Source organism: Falco punctatus (assembly GCF_963210335.1).
Source record: "Falco punctatus genome assembly, chromosome: Z".
Taxonomy (NCBI): domain Eukaryota; kingdom Metazoa; phylum Chordata; class Aves; order Falconiformes; family Falconidae; genus Falco; species Falco punctatus.
The window spans coordinates 30,882,114-30,901,778 of record NC_137586.1 but is presented as its reverse complement, the minus strand read 5'-3'; the positions used below and the strand labels follow the sequence as shown (position 1 = coordinate 30,901,778).

General features: G+C 36.6%; 1 protein-coding gene across 12 annotated transcripts in view; it reads right to left on the bottom strand.

Moving 5' to 3' along the window:
• Positions 1 to 19,665, bottom strand: part of JAK2 (Janus kinase 2) — a 91,806-nt gene that overhangs the window by 12,826 nt on the left and 59,315 nt on the right. For all 12 annotated transcript variants that reach the window (XR_013924892.1, XM_080372269.1, XM_080372277.1 and 9 more), the window contains 12 exons: positions 18,284 to 18,395; positions 16,391 to 16,577; positions 14,814 to 14,941; positions 14,149 to 14,283; positions 12,557 to 12,644; positions 10,370 to 10,497; positions 9,420 to 9,558; positions 7,967 to 8,118; positions 6,768 to 6,918; positions 5,948 to 6,084; positions 4,588 to 4,777; positions 3,558 to 3,682 (listed from right to left, as the gene is read on the bottom strand). Coding sequence is in view for 11 of the 12 variants with exons in the window: in XM_080372269.1 (XP_080228395.1) it covers positions 3,558 to 3,682; positions 4,588 to 4,777; positions 5,948 to 6,084; positions 6,768 to 6,918; positions 7,967 to 8,118; positions 9,420 to 9,558; positions 10,370 to 10,497; positions 12,557 to 12,644; positions 14,149 to 14,283; positions 14,814 to 14,941; positions 16,391 to 16,577; positions 18,284 to 18,395 (1,672 nt within the window). In the remaining variant the exon portion in view is untranslated. The remainder of the gene's footprint in view (positions 1 to 3,557; positions 3,683 to 4,587; positions 4,778 to 5,947; positions 6,085 to 6,767; positions 6,919 to 7,966; positions 8,119 to 9,419; positions 9,559 to 10,369; positions 10,498 to 12,556; positions 12,645 to 14,148; positions 14,284 to 14,813; positions 14,942 to 16,390; positions 16,578 to 18,283; positions 18,396 to 19,665) is intronic.

Below are 19,665 nucleotides of genomic sequence, written 5' to 3'. Positions count from 1 at the left end.
TCAACACAACTGAAGAGCAATACATTATGCTAGAGGCATCTTTGAACTCAAAGGTTCTGAACATCAATGTTATACTATTAATGCCAGAAGATTTCTTTTTCTCTCTCTCTGTTTTCTTTCTGTTTTTTTGAGAAACACCTGAAATAGCTGGACTCCGAAGCCTTCCTCTCACCCTCCTGTTACCTCCTAGCACCGCTAGGTGGCATCGCTGTTTGCGCATAGCCCACTCCACTTACCCTGCAACCCTGAACACCAAACCTATAGCTTTTCCAGAGGAAGACTCCTGGGTTTCTGCTACAACCAGTCTATCTAAATGCCATAACTTTTTACTGCTACTACATACTGTAGTGAAAACAGTCCTGAAGTTTCTCGGATGATAGTAGTTTTTCTGTTAGCCTGGAAAACACAGAGCTACTCAATTGAAATCACGCAAATTCTAAGTGGGAAGCATAATCCTGTAGCATTACTCCAACAATGGAGCTGAGTTTAATTATGTCATTTTGAATGTTCTTATCATTCGAGTTGGGCTCTCCAGCAAGGGCACCTGAAGCACTCTAAGCATTAAGAGATGGAAAAATAAATTTATTCTTAGCCTTCTCTCCTACCAGCCAGCATTAACAAAATGCAGGGCCAAAAAATAACATCCCAAAAAATCAGATGCATGGGGATGTTAACTTCCTTATTTGCCATTCTGTTGCCAGGATTCTTCAAAGTTTAATACAGAGTTCTGTTGCTTGCCACCAGACAAGCTGTACTATCAGCCCCATGCCGCACCAGCTGCACTACTTTGGATCCACAGAAACATCATTAGCAAATGCCATCTCTGAAAATGCTGCTTTTCACAGCATGAGATATGCACAAAAAATGTCATGGTTAAGTCAGGAACTTTCCCAGTATAGCAGCAAGGAATCAAAACACAGCAAGCAAGCAAGCAAGCACACTTATCTTAACACTCAGGTATAGGCATGCCTTCATTTCTTTCTCACATTTGAGAGAAGAGCAGCAAGGCAGAGGGAGAAAGATTTTTTACTGAAAACTCAAAGTAACAGTGATAAAAATGCACAGCAGAAAGATGTGAGATGCTGAAAGAGCAAACATCGCAAGAGAAGCAAAAGCACCTAAAGGAAAGAGGGAAACATGATCAGCTGAAAGAGGAAGGAAAAGCATTCAGATTGCATTTTCATAATTATTAGATACTATGTTTTTAATTAAGTTGTTTTGAGGTAACAGAATACTGCAGATTAGAGTGAGATCTTAAAATGATCAGTACAACCTCTGCTTTGCAGGTTGCACAGCAACAACAGTGCAAAGCAACAGACATACACTTTGGTTCCCTTAGAAGTGAAGAAAAGATACTTCTTTAAGAGCAAGTCTATGTGTGGACTTCCCTTACTCTCCTAATCTTGTGTACCCATGGCTTTGTCACATGAAAGCAATGTTTTCCCACTTAATTATCTGCAGAATACATATTCTAGCTCCCTTCCTCTTGGGTGGTTCTTGGTACTTAGGAAGCAGTCATTTCATCTGCTATTTTGATTTTTCATCACCATCCTGAAGACCTGTAATATTTTGATGCTTCTTTTGTAAATGTGCAAGCACACACACACATTAAGGACCTTTTTCTTTATACCTTCTGAACACAGTTCCTTTCCTAAAGCTTCCTGCCATACTTGCACTGCCTGCAAAGACCAAAATTCACCTTCCAGTCCTCCCACCAGATACCTCTTTCACAGACCAGGACCGTGAGATACATTGCCACTGTTGTTCCTTCAGGCTTTGGATAAGGCCTGAAGACTTACACGTGCAAGCTTCGCAGCTGCTTATAAAAGTGAACAGGGCAAGGTACCTTACAGTCCTTCAGGTAATAGGCTGAGATGGCCACACAATAAAACAGGTAAGTGGTTGCAGCCTTTGCGCATTCCAAAAATCCCTGTTGCATCTTTATTCCATCCAAGATTCTCTGTCACTGTCCTCTGAGGTGGTGTGGAGCATGAGACTCTTCCAGCTCTTTGCTTGAAGGAACATTGTTTTTAGGGACTTACCAGCACTAATAATAATATAAGATTGAGATATTTTCTTATGCCTGTTATGGAGAATGACTTCTTTTTCTGGAGAGACAGCTCAGAGGGCTTTAGGGCTTTTTAACCCTCCTTGAGTGGGTGGTCACGTGTTCAACTATTCCTCTCTGTGAAAAGACTGACACTTCCCACAGACTTGTGAATGTTTTCCGTTTTCCAACCTCAGTGCACACTGCTTGCCCATCAAGGAGTTTTTGCTGGAGGCTACTCACCTAGCTCTGCTTCAGTGAAGCACATGAGTAGGTGAGATCAGCTGCTAAAGGTGCATGCAGCACCCTTCTGTACCTGCCCCAGGTTCAGCAGCTAAAAGGTTTACTGAGCCAGTCAAATTTCAAGCAGGGAACTATCAAGCTCTATTCACCAGGTGAATGCCTGGAGAAGATCTTGGCTCTGGCACAGACTCTCCTGCCTGACTCTCATCAGGCCTCTTCTGCAGGTATTGCAGAAGGAAAGGCTTCTGCTCCGAATGTGGCAGGGCACACATTACCAGACATGTGGGCTACATACTCCAAAGCATACTCATTAATTTTAAGTAAATTATTGTTTCCATGTCTTTGATGTGGGTACTGGGGAAAGGAATTTGGGTACTGGGGAAAGGAATTTAAGAATATTTGTAGTACATGCCTTGAGGGGGGGGGGGGAGTGTGTGTGTGGGTGTTTTTTTTGTCTCTTCCTCCTACACCCCTCCCTGGTTTTTTTTTCCCCTTTCCCCAAACTACCAAACATGCAACAAAAACTGAAGTGTCTGTAGTTTCTTGTATCTAAAGCATAATGACAAAATAAAACTAAGGTAGGCATAAGACCTCTTTCTGAGGAAATTGGGTATCACAATAAAGATCAGATGATTGCCCCTTTTTTCAGAGTTTTATGAAGGATGTTCAGTACCAGCCACTGAGACTAGCAAATCATTTACTACAGCTCTGGTCACATCTACGGCCTATAGTTCTTCATAGAGAAATTACCTCTGTCTGCTCTTTCTGCTAAATAAGCTAATATTATTTACAGTTTAAAGTAAATTCTTAAACATACGGATGCTGTTACAGTAATTTTAGATTTGAATACCCATGTTCTTAAAAATAAGTTATGGTACGTCACAAACAATTTGCCTGAGTGAGTGTATTAACTCCTGCAAAATTTTATTTCAGCTTTCCCTAGGGAGAAAAAAAAGAGTTTAATTCTTGTTGACAAACTACAAGCTAAGCAAACAGTAAAATACAGAAAAATAAATGGAGTATATTCTGCCCCCGTCAGCAGATAGGCCAATCTCATCACCCTTTGTTAAAGTTACTCAGAAGTTTGTTGGGTGTGTTCAGAGCACATCAATATGTATTGCTACTTTTTTTAGGGTTATGTGGTGCTAGCAGCCCAACAGTATTATAAAAGATAAACCAAACCATCATTGGTTGTTTTGAGACAAATGAGACAAGACCAAAGAGACAAAAATTTGCTGAAAAATACCGATCACCTGAGATTTCCTACCTTGCATATCTGAGACGCATACAGCAAAAGCTTCTTGTGGTCCAGCCTCTCCTTGTGTTTCTGCAGATAATCTCGTAAACTTCCATATGGTAAATATTCCATAATTAATCTTAGATTCCTACGACCTTTGACAACAACATCAACAAAAAAATCACACTTAGTTTTTCTGTCATTTCCCAATGACAAGTTTTGAAATGTAAATATTTACAAACGTCTATGAATTACAGTTATATAAAATAGTCTTAATACCAAAACCCTTATTTATTGTATGTACATCACCATACAATTTTTCATATATTAGTTAACTTGCTATTTATTTAAATACAACAATAACGCGGATATGTTTGACATACAGAGCATCACTAATCAAGATGATTTCATCAATACTTAGCTACCAAGTGCCACACGTGTGTATCTGTGTTTAAGTAATTCCTCCTTGTTGCTGAAATGAAATCCAGAATGGCAACTGACATCAACTGGTCAGCAGTTTTACCAACTTTAAAAACTCAGTACGATTTTGAACACAATATTTTTCTTTTTACAGTAAGATTCTGAGCAGAACACACGCTTTCATTCAACTTCAATAACATCAGCAATTCACTTAAATGCATCATTTCTGAAATCTTCTCCTGTCTAGTCTTTTACTCTATAAGCTGTACAAGAATTGGCAATATCCACTGTAAGACATTACACTGAGCAAAAACCAAGAGTTATAAAATGCTTGCATTTTCCCGCTGAACTCTAAATTCTTTCCCTAGGAAGACTTTTATGCTTTAAGATAAAGAAACTGGGTAACTGGCCAAAACAGTACTTTCTCTAAATCAATCAGATTATGCGATAAGCTGACTGAATAAAATATCCACCTTGTACTGAGAAGTAGTATATGACAGACACTACCCTCCTTTGATTTGTACTAAGTCCTGGGGAAGTTAGGACAAGTCGGTGAGGTTCACGAACACTTACCTCTCTGAACGTCTTAAGTGTGCAAACTTAGGTGGACACCTGAAGGTGCACTCAATATAGCACGTACCTGCGCTGTAGCATACTCCTTTGTATTTAACGATGTTATCATGCTGCAGAGATTTAAGGATTTCAATTTCTCTTTCAAAGTCCCTAAGGTGCTCTTCTGTGCTATGTTGCAGCTTTTTCACAGCCACCACCTCCCCCGTATTATCCTGCAGTGGATCATACCGGCACATCTCAACACTGCCAAAATTTCCCTATATAACAAATGGAAATACTTGAATTAAAAACAAGTCCACAACATTGTCTTTTTCTTAGTGCTTGTTCATACTGCCTCGGTGCTTACTGCATCATTAAGGTGACCACAATTAAGTAAAATGCCACAAAACCTCCCTGAGAAGAAAAAAAGAGTGCAGGGGATCATAAGTAACAGTTCTAAAAGAGTAAGAAACATGTTCTATGAAAGAAAACAAACAGCACAAGAGGAAAAGAAGACAATGAGAGGGGGCAATGTCCATTCATTTTCTCTCCCTTCTTCACATATTTCCACACGTACTTGCAAACTGTCAGTTGACATACTCCTTTGCCTGCACTTGCTAAGATCCCTTCATTTAGGCTGCTTTTGGCTCTTAATTCTCTGTTCCTTGGCAGTTCTTCCCCCACTCATTTCAGTGTTCTACCTTTCCTTTCTCTATTTGTATTTGCTTTATCTTCCTTTATGCAGTCCTCACTCCCTCTATGCTATGCTACCATTTACAGTCAACAACCAACCCTCTGCAAATAGAAATAGTTCTGCTACTTCACTTTCAGGCTTGCTTTCACTAGTACTTGAAGACAAAGCAATATATAGCTATCATGACAATAAAAAAACATAAAACCACACAGAACCACTCTGGAAAAACGCTAGGTTAAGATCTGCCAGCTGCGCTTGGTCTTCTGTCTAGGCGTGCTTTCACACAGCCAGGCTGCAATGACTTGCAAAACTAGTAACCAAATGCTGATTTCTAAAGCCAAAAAAGTTCAAGGCCTACATATATCTCAAAAGACATTACTGAATTTACGGACGGCATATACAGACTTCTCAGAATGGTCATGCACAAAAAAACCCCAACCCCACTAGTTCTATGCAAGACTGCTCTGGAAAATTTTAAAATTAATACCATTCTCTGCATTACTTTGAATTACTAAGAAAGATTTTAGCTTTTTGTTGTTACTGGATTCACTGTGGAGGTCATCTAGCTTTCTTTCAGCTAATGACATTGTGAAACTAAGAAAGAGATCTAAAAGTAACTGCACGTTGAGGTCAGATACATATTAGTTTCTGTAATAGAAGTTTCAAATTGAATAATTTATAAGGGGTCATGGGAAGATAACTGAAAAAGGACAGTTATTTTTCTAGGCAATTAGAGAATTTTGAAACATCCTACCTTGCCAAGCTGCTGTAAAAACTTAAGATGTCTTTCTTCAAATTGTGTTGGGTCCCGATCTTCAAAAGCACCAGAAAATCCAAGTGCTCCAATTCTCATATTTGGCAACATATCACTTTCTGTCAATAGCTCATAATCTGACAGGTAGGAGGAAAGGAAGAGAGAAAGGGAACAGAAGGCACAGAGAAGCAAACAGGAGAATGAAGAAACTTATTACAATCATGGCATAGTCTACCTTTGCTTGGCATACCCCAAATTCAGTAGAATATTAACAACCACCTTAACTTCTATACAGTAATCTGCAAAGACAAAGAAGTATTACAGAAAAGTCAAATTATTTGTCTTGACTCACAGCAAGTCTTACTTTAATTTCCCAATTTTCTTTTTTGCAGACCTACTGTACTTCAAATTTAGCAACTATTGTGCAACAGCTCCACTACTGCAGAGGGGAGAAAAGTAAACTTCACAAATGCTTGTGGTAACATGCGTCTTCCACTCGGAAAGAAGACAGATACCTATTTATTTTATTAAGAAAAAGAAAGAAAGGAAGACATTAACGTACTTGATTAAGAGGCTAGAATGTTTGGGAAAGATGTCAATCAAACCTGAAAACTGCTTTGAATGATAATGTTCACTTTTAATGTGCTCTATTTTAGAACAAGCTAAGAAGCAGTAATATAGGGTCCTTTTGAACTTAAGACTTCTGGGGCTGCTGTAGAGGGTGGTTGTGGGTCAACATACCATAAAGGAAGGTACCGATGAAAATGAACCAATTGAATCAGGGTTCTTTTTGTCTAGTGAGTTCTTCTATCACACTCACCTGGAGTGAACAGGCTATTCAAGTCACGTATAATTGCTCTAAATGAAGGCCTGAAATCTGGCTCATAATCCATACAGTTGTTTATAAGGTTTGCTAGTTCTGTCCAGTTGGGGGCAGGAAGCTGGTGCCTATCTTCATAAAACTGTAGTTTCTGGAATTAAATAGATAATAGCCATTTTAATATACAACCATGAAGAGCTGCAGAAACCTTAATATTTTCACCACAGCAGCCAAAAAATACAGCTCTCAACCTAGACTTGTTACCTCACAGAATGTACACCTGACCAATTTACCCTGAAAGCCAAGGGTGACAATGTAGCAAGACTGGCATAATTTAGAGTAATCAGTTCAGAAATTCAGAGTCAGCTACTGGTGGAAGATAACAAGACAGAGAAAGAGAATGAGAAAGACTGTCTCCCCTTTACCAATGATTTCATAAAAATTCAACTGGATTGGCCCAGCAGAAAATTCTATCCACCTGTGCGCTGGCTGAGCTCCTCCGATTGTAAAAAGCTTCATAAATATTATGAAAGAATGCGGATTAGTAAAGTAGATGTGGGCAGCTTCTGAAATACCCAGGTATCTATAAGGTAGATCTAGGTAGACCTTGTAGCTTACTTTAAGAGCTGATTACAACACCTGAGAAATCAGATCAGGTTTTGTGAGAAGGTAACAGTCTGTTTATAAAAATGATACTACAAGTCTTTTGGTAGTGCAGTAAAGAAGATAATCTTTTTGCTTCCAACTAAGGAAGCAAGTATATAAGAAGTAATATTTTTATGGAATGTGTTTCCCTTGCCCCTAGTTGAGACCAAGTTAACATTTCTGGTTAGCTAAAACAGTAGAACTGTCTGCAACAAAGTCTTACAGCATTTAAGAAGTTCAATGGCTAGAATAATGCCAATTAAAATCCATATACATTGTTAGGAATACTTTTTGCTTAAAATGATAATGTGTTGCAACAAAGCAACAACAACATGAACAAGGTAATACTGGCAACTTACCTTGCCCCCATAAAAATCAAAACCAAGATAAAAAAAAACCTCAAATCATCACTTCTGATCATCATCTTCCAGTAAAAGTGCCCTTTACCTACAGTGGTCACAGACACACCACTTTACATGCTGATACAGTGACAACAGCTGATGCTTTACATTGTAACAGTTCTTTGGACACTTTGACTGCAAAACAATACTTACTCTTGAACAATCCAGTGCACTCAGAGGTTTGTCTCCTCCACTGCAGATTTCCCACAAAGTAGTACCAAAACTCCACTTGTCTGTGGCCAGGCTTAATTGTTTGGGATTCTCAATACATTCAGGTGGAACCCATGGTATTCTCTCAAGAAGAACTGTGCAATCATGCCAAGATGAATCATGTTAAGATGAATAACAAAACAAGAAAATTCTATGACATTTGATTTAGTAAAAATTACTTCAGTATACACAGGTTATTTCATTCTGTAATGTGCTTTTAAATCCTTTCCAAGTTTTGCTCCTGCCTAAAAAAAAGCTACAGAATGTATACAAAAATAATATTTATGCATCAGACCAGACGACCATTAGTTATGTTGTAAAATAAATCTAATGTTATAAAACTGCCTTAACATCATTCCCACATCGTATTTTCACTCTAACTTCTTTATTTCCCTCTGTGTTACCAAGATTTAGCAGCTACCACAAAGGAACTAGATGGCAAAGGGTAAAAAGTACTTTGTTAGTGGTTGGCACATTCTGGGACAGTGGCACAGCGGCACAGCAAAAGGTGCCATAACAAGGAATTTCATACTACCTTATTTTAAAACTTTTGATATTGATTAGTAACAAATTAAAAGATAGTATTGTAGTGATTTGATTTAAAGCTCCTTAAAATGAGATCTCGTAAGATTAATGTAGGCTTCTCATTGAGTTTAAACAGTTTATTGGAAAATAATGATACTGCAATGTCTCTTAGATGTGGTATTTCTTTTGACATGTATAAAATTACCAAGCGTAGAGTGTGTTCACTCTTCCAAAATGATTAAAAGGACTCAATAAAGAATAGTAAGGTTACTTCAGTTTCATCAGTGTAACAATCTTACACTTCCATTTCTTTTCATGTAATTAATTCTGCTGTTTATAAAGCATCAGAATGGCTCCAATGGCAGATGACAATCCAGTATTTTTAGCCACAAGTGGCTTCAGGTGTTCACCAAGAAAAGCAGTGAAGATGATTTTCAACTGTTTCGGCATCATTTTCAACAGTGCATTTACTTTCAGCTCTGAAGATTCTCCAAACCATAAGATACAACAATTTAACCTTGACCAATCATACGATGCCAAATCCAGCAGCTACCTGCAGATGCAGCACTTACATGCTGTACATTATAGAATACTAAATGTTCTACCAGTGAAAAAAAGTTTGAGAATTAGAACAGCAGGAAAAAAAACCCTCACACAACAGAGAATTCTTCTGTAGCTATTCACTGATATAAAATATACATTCAAAACTTCTGACTAGCACTGCAGAGGTTATTCTAAAGTGAAAGACGGATGAAGGAACTTAGGTAACAGAAGTACCTTAGACAGTGGCCAGAAAAAAAACCAACAACCAAACCCAAACTTGTTTTTCAAGTCAGAAGCATTAAACAAGAAAGCTGATACAAAGACTTACTGTCTCTTGGCAAAACTGTAATACTGATGCCAGGATCACTTAGTTTTATAAACGGAAGGTTTCCAGACTTCCTGTCTTCCTCTCTGATAAGCAGTATGTTTTTTGCACAGACATTCCCATGAACAAGGCCTTTATCCTCCTATGAATAAAAATGTATATTTTGCATACTGACAAAAAAATCTTATGGTTGAAGAGGTATTTAAAAACAATACTTTACACAGCATGATGGAAACATCAAGCAGAGAAAATAATGATCATAGATTATATTGATCAGACCTCAGACATTTCATCAGTTCCTCTGAAGAGTTACAGTTTCTAGCCAATTTTCGTTCATTTTACGCATCTAACTAAAGTTTGAGTTAAAAAATATTTGATGTATGTTAACTAAGAGGAATACTGATCCATCAGTATGATCCACTTAAAACTAATATAAAAACATTTAAACTGTTAAAGGGAAAAAAAAGGGGAAGATTCATGTAATCACATATCCTGTCTTGAATAATGGCCTTTATGTACAATTAAACAGACTGTAAGGTTGGGACCTAATGCACAAAAAGAATGTACTAGCAGTTTGAAAAGTACCATGTTTTCCCAGTGGTTAACTAGTACCACTACCATGAAATAGATTATGTTCAGCATCACGAGCTGACATGGAAAAATCAAGGAGGACTGATTCCTGGGGAGGTGGGGAGGGAAGAATTTTTACTGGAAATGTGTTTTTATTTCACATTGAAACATAAAGCATTAAAAAAGAATTGGGAATTAAATTACACTTTGTGCAAGATACAAAGGTCTGTCCTTGGTTATCCACTATCTGGTATATGACCAGTCTGTTTACAAATACCCTCCAGAGTTTCAGGAAATAGGGTAATAAGCTCAGCCATTCTACATCTATTAGCCTGAAACACTTCAATTCAGTCATGAACAAAACTGAAGAACAAACTACTTACCAGAAAATGCATGGCTAATGCCAACTGTTTGGCTACTTCCAGCTTCCACAAGATATTGATAACATTTTTGTTCTTTTTCAAGTACGTGTCCAAGGATCCAAATTTTACATATTCTTGTACAAGGATGTCTGATTTAAAGTAGTAACAGGAGTTAACAATTAAAAACCAACAACAAATAAAGGAATTTCAGGACAGCTTCATTACTCTGGTAATACCCATCTCTTTCTTTATCTTTCTGATACCTTGCTGGTGATCTAACTAAATTCAAATCTGTATGACATCTCAGTATTCCCACAACTATTCTATGTTCTTTACACTTTGTCATGGTGTGGAAGCACACCTAATTTCTTCTCATATGCAAAATTACTAGATTTAATAGGTTTTTGTACAGAATAGCTTTCCAGCTTAATAAATCCAGTGAGCACCTTTCCACCGTCACTTGAAAGGCACAATAAATAACTTTAACTTCTGATACAGTAATGTAACAGCAATATCAATGTAGTGAGTCAAATAACATTCAAGTCATTCACTACATAGTAGTTTACAATCTATATTACCAGTGAAAAATGTGGTGCTTTGCTGACAAAGGAAACAGGCTTCTTGAAAACAGGCTAATATCTCCACTAAAAAAAATTTTGTGTATACATATGACTCCATGCAGTTGTTCAGTGAATAACCTAAGAAACAAGACCCATTTTGTAGTACTGCACAGTCTTCATCAGTTTTAATACAATGATTTCACACTGCATGACTGAACTCTTGCCTTCAGCTACAAGATGCTCGCTCACATTGCAATGATCCCATTTAGACTGTAAAGATACTGGAAACTACTGGTATTATATTTGGGTATAACAAATAAACTGGTTTCTATAACAAACTTACTTTATAGACAGCAAATTGTTTTTTTACAATTATGTGAAGCTATTTTCATCAAATCTGTACATCAAGTATGAAACCCACAGAAAAAATAACAGCCTGTCTTCTGATTTCTTAGTAACTGCCTCTTACTAAGCTGTAATAAGTCTCTTGCCTTCAGAAATAGAACTGTCTATAGAGGGTAACTGACCTAAAGAAGAAACAAGTAACCATACACATCTTTACTTTTTTTTTTTTTTAATTATATACCTGATCTACCTGAAATTTTATATATAGTCCCCAAGCTTGGTACAATGAATAAACTAGGCAAAAAACACTCATGGGTGTAACACGAGTAACACTAATGTGTTAATGGCATAACAAGTTCTTGGCCAAATGTGTTGTGCCTTTTCCATCTTCCTAAGAAGCAACTCCTGATACAGACTTCACCCTCCCTTTTGCAAATTCCTACTCTGAAACAGGCAACCATCTACCTAATATGCTTTTACTGTTATTATAAAACACTTCCTTTTGCTACAAACATACACAAAAAAAATGTTTTAGGGCAAACTGACATTTCTGCCTAAATACTGAATGAAGAGGAAAAACTGCCAAAGTGAGACAGCAAATATTCGAAGATAGCACACATAAGCATATGATACCCGTCCAAAATTAAGATGTCATTACAAGTTGTTACAAATGTATTTCAGGTGTTCTTAAAAAAACTTATTAATACATAGCCACAATGCAGTAACCCAAACTGAAAACACATTCTACTTCTGTAGACAATGCAAAGATTCTACCTTTGTTAATATTCTGTGGTGTTTTTGTTGAAATAATGGGATCTCTAAACCAAACTTCCCAAGGCTGTATTTGTGCTCATGAAGTCAGCAAGTGGGTGGGAAAGGGTGGCAGTTTCTGTGTTCCTGATCACAGTAAACAAAGATTTTCTTGTGTAGCCAAGCGATTCCCTTTCTAGCTAACCACCATCGATACAATGTTAAGGGTACAATTTTTCTGGCATTTCAAAAGCTTGTTCCAGAAATACAGCAAAACATCAGAAAATCTCACTTCTGAACAGACATGACAGAGTCATTTACAGAGGTTACTGTTCACACTGACTGTATTTTTTCCGTTTTCTTTGTTATGACCATATTAACCAGTTCTCAGACACCAGGACTAATATCTCTGCAATGTGAACACATATTGGGTCTCCAGCTGGTGTGACAAGTTGTTTTGTTTAGTTTTCCCCCCCCCTTTTTTCCCCAGTACCAATGACAAACTCTAATGACAGCTGTATAAAATTAGTATAAAAATATAATTTCTACTTACTCTCCTCTCCACATACACAGACTCCATAATTTAACACCAAATGTTTGTAAGAAAGCTGGCTCATCATGCTTGCTGCCTCAAAGAAGGACTTCGAGAAACAAGAGAGATTGAGAGAATAAGTATCAGTGAAAACACAAGCCCTCCTCCACCCAACACAGAATTTCTAATAAATTCATTAAAACCATGTGTATTTTTAAAAATGTTTCAGCTTCTATCTCATTGCAAAGACTCTGTGTAACATATATTACATTGTGGTTGTTGTAGATATGAGTTGTATTTTTTAATTTAAATAATTGATAATCCACACTCCAGAGAGGTCAGCAATCCCTTTTTCTGCAGGCAGGTGTATCTCAACATTTTAAAAAGAATCTTTACTAAGTTAACTGACGTGGAATGAAAGTAAACTGTGAATTCATAATGAACTATTCTCTTTCCAACTTTTTCCTCAAAGCACATCATTAAGTTAAAAGTATTATATAACTCATCCACTACTATGAGACCTTACCCAACCTTGTCAGGAAGGTTTCAGATGCTTTTATTTCTATAGCAATATTTTGTTCCCTTCAGTGGCATCTCCAGCTATGCTTGCTTGTGTACTGATTATTCACCAAATGAAAAAAGGTCAAAAATAGCAAATTTTCCTTCAGGTGATTATACTTGTGTTTCCGTACTCTTAGTCCTTTTAACACTGAATGTAAGTGTATTACCCAGTTTATTAAAATTAAAATATGAGGTTCAGTTTTTTATTGTTTTCAATTGTCGAACATGTTTGCCTACATTGCTTATAAATATTAGCTATTCAAAGTGTCCTTTCCTTTTTTACTCACATTTTCATACAGATTTGTCTTAAGTAACTGAAAAATTCAGTGAACAATGCACTGATTCTCTTGGCTTGCTATAAATACAGCTAGATTAATTAGGAATGTGATACAATTATATATATAACATAAACAACCATAGAAAGTTACATTAATATATTAAGCACTACTACATCTTGTTGAAGTCTTTAAAATTAAATTTTCACATATACAATCCAGGGCTCAATTATATTACCATTGTATTAGGTTTTGCAAAAAGACATTTCAGGTTTGCTTGCAGCTTCACTCAAACAGTGAAAGTCTAAATGACTATGGATGATTCTACATATGGCAAGTGTTTCTCACACCTAAACGCTTATAATTTTTTATGACTTGATGTGAACTGTTGATTCTACTGGAAAATCAGTATGACTCCAAAACACTGATGACAGTCCACCAAAACAGTAATTTCTCATAAATGTTGGTCACTCATCTGTACATAATTAATTTACCACTAAAGGCAATTCTGTGGTTCTTGTATGAAGAAACTGTTCTCTGGCTCTCAGTAGATAGCCCCGAATTCTCTGATGGGTGGTGGGGAGAGGGGAAATAATGTCCATCAGCTTTGGGAAGTAGACCTGTCCCAAATACATGCTCTCAGTGTCACAAGGCCAAGAATAAGCTCAGTTCAATATACCACTCTCTACCATGTAACAAATACTTGTTTACTGTAAGAAAAGCAAGGCTCAACATAGCATGGACAAGTATCATACCGCAGTCAACAATCACACCAACCTCTGAGTAGTTTCTATGCACTTTATCCAGCACCTTTAAAAGAACTTCAGTTTGATGGAGCTGGCCATAGTCTCCCACTTCTTTTCTTACACCTTTGAAAATCTTAGTAAACGTGCCCTGTCCAAGACTTTCCTCCTAAAAGAAAGGAAGGATACAGATGGGGGGTGTGTGTGTGTGAAATAAAATCTCTGCCTGTTTTGCAAAAGACTTCTTAAACAACCACCCTAAGTAACACATATGCAAATCTTGACAGTTATCACACCTCTAGAGTCAGACTGAGCAGACAAAGAAGCAACTATATCAGAAACAGCTTAAATCCTTGCTTATTTTCTATTGATTTCTCAAGGATCTCAGAAAATAACTTGCTGCAAGAACCAGAGGAAGGAATTGCTATATATTTAAGCATCCCCAGAAGTACAGAAGTAAAGAAAACAACTCCTATTGCAGTCAAAAGGACGCTTCTTATTTAAAAAAAACAAACCACAATTATTTGTGTTAATGGATTTTTTTTTTAAAAAGTCTTCTCTCACAACTTTAACTAAGGGAAGGTTGATTACAGCAAAGTCTCCTAGTTCAGGTAAGCTCTTTTAAACATATACTGAGTTTAAAACTTAGTGTGTATTAAACCAACTATCTGCAATGGAAGAAGCAACCAATGTACTTACAAATATCAAATCCTCATTCCGGATTTTGTGAAAGACCATCTGGTTGACATTATTGTGTCTCTGTAGCGCAGGTGATGAAGGTACATCAGAAACACTATTGCTTCTGAAAACCAGGAGATTTGATTTATCTGGGAGAAGAAAGAGGGTGGGGAAAAGAAAAACAAAGTAAATTTGTAAAATATAAAACTCAAACAGTATTATTTCAGAAGGATTATTAATGAGAAGATGTTAACCCAGCAAGAAGGTATCATATCAAGATCAGTTTGTTCAAAAAGCCACGCAGAATTTCATTAAACAAATTCAAATGTCTGCTTTTTTTTTTTTTTTTAATCAGCAAAAGCATTTGGGTTCACTCTACTATTTTAAGTTTCTGAAGTAATCCTGCTTTTGACAAACATTCTGAAACTACTCCTGCCTCCTTTCATATTTTAACTTCTGCTGTATTTGTAATAACAATCAGGGATGGAAAAAGGGGACATAAATCACCTTCTTCTTTTAAATTACGAAGTCATTCTGTTAAGGACATGCATCTTTCTGATGTCTCTTTAAAGGTTTTACATATTTTTGCCCTAGCAACACTTTAGTGATCCTTATTGCCTTATGTTTACCAGAGTAATTCTTAGAGTGATTTTGCAAAAAGACTCTCCACAAAGTAGTGAAGGTCTGTTAGTAAAACTGAAACTGATCAGTACGTATTTGTGGATATCTGTGTGTATGCATGTGCAATTATATTTATTCAATAATTTATAATTCTGATACATGTATGATTTTTTGTTTCAATGGAAACGAGGTTACAAAATTGTTCTCTGTAATGTGCATATGTATTCAGTTGTCAAATCTTGTCTAAGCTTTTGAATCCATGTCTAATTTCAATCAAATTTGAGAGAGGTAAAAGTGGTATCAGTCTGTCATCTCAAGTTTTTGTTTAAAGAGGGACTCGGATACAAAGACTAATATTGACTGTAAGTAGTACTACTTAGCATAAGCAAAAAGGGCAGACATCAGAATTCATAAAAGAGAAAGATTTTATGAATACCAAAGCTAGGACCTTTAACACAAATTTAAGAAAAATCCAGTCCCCAGTCAGAAGCTCTACTCTCTGTGTATTTTTCAGTGTTGAAGAGGATCTGAAATCACACGGCAGCCTTGGCATAATTTGACTAAGATGCCAACAAACAATGAAAGAAATTCACTGGCATTGTTGGTTCCATTGCTCATGGAACTATCCTCAGAGAGAAACATATCATTTAGTAGCTCTTTCCTTTTCAAGACATGAAAACACTTGATTGAAGAAGAAATGCTGCTGCACACAATCCACTGCAATTAAGAAACCAGTTTTGCTTCTAATCAGGAAACCAGCTACCATGACTCTTTCTGGAAGACCATCTGAGAAGTAAAATTTGGCAGACACTAGGGCTGAAAACTATGACTAAGAAGATGAACAAATAGGTCAGCAAAATTTATAAAATCCCACATAAACATATATCTCTACCTAGATGAGAGTCATTTAGTGTTAATTTATTTTTAAATCTTTAAAAGTTGGAAACCCCTCTCCTTAGAAATAATCTTTCTCTTACCTTTTGGTTTTGGAGGACAGCATTTGACGAACTGGAAAATTATGCTGTCTGAACGGACCGTTTCTGTCTGGTAGCATGTCAACAGATCCTTAAGATTACCAAAACTCCTCTTGGTTCCACTAAGATTATATTCTCCATTCTCATTCTTCGTAATTAAGCAGTGCTTATAATCAGTGGTGTTCTCACGCTGTGAAGTTTTTTTCCATTAAAAATAAAATCGATCAATATTTAGTATTTGAAAGCTTATTTAAATGTATAGCACTCTACTAAATAAAGAAGGAATGCTTCAGCAAAATATTACCATAATTTATTATTTTGTTCTCACTATGTAATATTGATACTGAGAAAACATGATTCTACCCCGATCACTGGAATTAGCATGTTGATGCTAAGAAAAACAAATGTTATGAAATCTGCAAAGATGGAGCTCAAAAACAGATAACAGATCCTAGGAAAAAATCCTTCAGAGCTAGTTATGAAAGCTTCTTCACCATTACAAGGGGCAACATCAAAACAAAATTTTGCTGAAAGTAATAGCACAAATGCTCATGCTCCACGTTATTTTGACAAGCATTTGGACATCTCATCTGTATTTCTATTTTTCTGTTGTCTACAGTACAATTCTAAGCAATTAGTTCCTAGGGCAGATCTTCAATATACACTGAGTTATTTTTACAATGAGTCTTGAAAATATCTCATTAAACATTTTTAAACCAGAGGAGCTTTTAATAGTACTTTCAATGGTCTTTCACATCAACACTACAGAAAATGTTTCAAAAAATTCTGATTCTCAAACACCTTTTAGTTGCTTGCCCAGAAAGACTCAGGAAAAGAAAGAAAAAAGAAAGCAAGCCAAATATGGCTAGGTCAATTAACAGCAGGCTTAATTGACAAGCTTGACTCTTAGACTTTAGACTAAGACAGGGACTTAGACTAAAAAATTCCCTATCAGACGTACTTCACTGACCCGATGTCACATTTTTTGTGAAACTGATCTTAAAATGGCCATTTACTTCTCCATCCACATATCGTTATTTTATTGTTTTCAGAGATGCACATATCTCTGACAGTATTTAGCAAACATACTAGCTTGCTGCAAACCAGCAGGAAAACCCAGGTATTACCTTTCCTAGTTAAAAACCCAAAGGCAGCTGTGTTAATTTAATTAAAGAGAAGGCCATTCTCAGAACAAGATCATACAATGATTTAACACCCATATTAAGGTACTGTATTATCACTAACTGCAATCTCACAGAGAAGAGGTACATCTGGTTCTTTAGCTGCACGAGAATTGCAGGCATTTTGAGGGTGGCTCCCACTCTATCTAACACCAGATATCCACCTGATTATCTGTGCTGATGTAACATCTGCCAAATACTGTGGCTGGCCCAGTACAGGGGATGTGGACAGAACCTAAACCCAGAAGAACTTATGAAGGAGTGCCACTCCCAGATCGCCAAGAGCTGAATCTCAGCCTAACCAAGCCCCGCTCCAGAGCGGGGAGGTAGGCAGAAATCCCAGGAAAAAATCCAAGTGAAAAGATCCTCAGACTTAAAAATAAAAAGAAAAAACACCCCAAACTGGTCCACCACCCAAACAATTACTACAGTCCCAAAAGCCATGTCACCACTCCCACAACTCTCAAGCTCTCTTCCCTCTACTTGTCTTGTTCTCATAAGCATACGGTATTTATCATTAGTGATTCTTTACCACACAAGTATTCTGATGTTTCCCACAAGACCCTCAAAACTGGCTAATCTGACAGAAGTAGCTACAGAATACACATCAGACAAACATTCTGAAGAATTCTCAGAATAATTTACTGAACTTCCCAGGCTCGTCATCATAAAGGAGTAAGGATTATACAGGTACTATCTAAGGTAGAATACAAACCTCTATAGCAAAGGTGAGGAAGTATTTTTTAAAATCTTTAGGACTGCAACGAAGAACGTAGAAACCAGTCTGATTACCCGCTTTCTTCAGTTTACTGATAGCAAAGTCCATGCTATAGTAAAAATAAAATATTTAATATTGCAAAATTTCAACATCCAGGAAAATTAGAGATTGGCATTATTATCAGATATCTAATACAGCAACAATTGAAACTCCCAACTTTTTACAGCTAAGTTAATCTTTTTTCCCTTTTATATTTCAGCATTCAGGGTGGCTGCTTATGCAGACAGCAGTATATTAAAAATTCTTAATACTGAGAACACCACAATTATTTATGTAATGAGAAATCCTACAGCCTAAAGAACTACATTCCCCATGGCTTATGATATGACTTTAAACATCCATTATGGAAGAAGCTGTAATAAACCAGCTTAAAAGAAGCTAAAATCGACAAAATATCTGTGTAGGTGGGTTTAACTTGGGAAAGGGCTAATAAGAAAGTGGTGCTGAGATAAAGTGGTGCATTTTTTACTATAAGAACCAATTTCCCTTTAAACAAGTCTTGCTAGATAACTATTTCTATTTATCTCAGGGAATGAGGAACTGAATGGCTTGGAAAGATCTAGACTCACTGCACATCCTTCTAAACAGCCCTAAAAAACAGTTTATGTACACATTAGTCATTAGTGCAAGAAATGTGATTAGAACTGTATAGGTTTCTATCCCTGTCGTCGTCCTCCTTTTCTGAAGGTTATAGCACCTATCCTCTTTCAGACATTGGGAAATTTACGGAAGTATTCTGTAGTAGCCGAGTAGAGTATGCTAGTTTCATACATGTATCAGCCTTCGAGCTTTCTGTAGCTAAAGTAAATACCCTTTTTATTCTGTCTAACAAAAACACTTCTATCTGCAAACAATAAATAATACCATATGAACAATTAAAAAGATTTTAAAAAAATTCAGTGGAGGTACGAACCTTCCTTTAAACAAACCCCAAGTAACAAAGAAAGCAGACAAAGAGACAACATCCTTTAAAAACAAAACAACTCTCCAATTTATATGGCTCGCAATCCTTGCTCAAGTATCGTAGAGTATTGTCTGAATTTGCCTTTTTCTCTTTGACAGCTCTAGATAATATAAACCGCTAGAGGGGCTGCAGTGACGCCATAAGATCCTCTGTCTAGGACACCGTATGTTGCTGCCACGGTAGTAACTACAATTCAGTAAATACAGCATCAAGACTTTGCTGCCCATCTCACTCAAAACAAAAAGAATTCTAAGGGAAGAAAATTAAAACCAGAAGCTTTTAATTTATTTTTTAAATTATGTCAAGAAGGTATTTTATTTTGCAAAGTGAAAAAGAAGAGGAAAAATGTAAAACA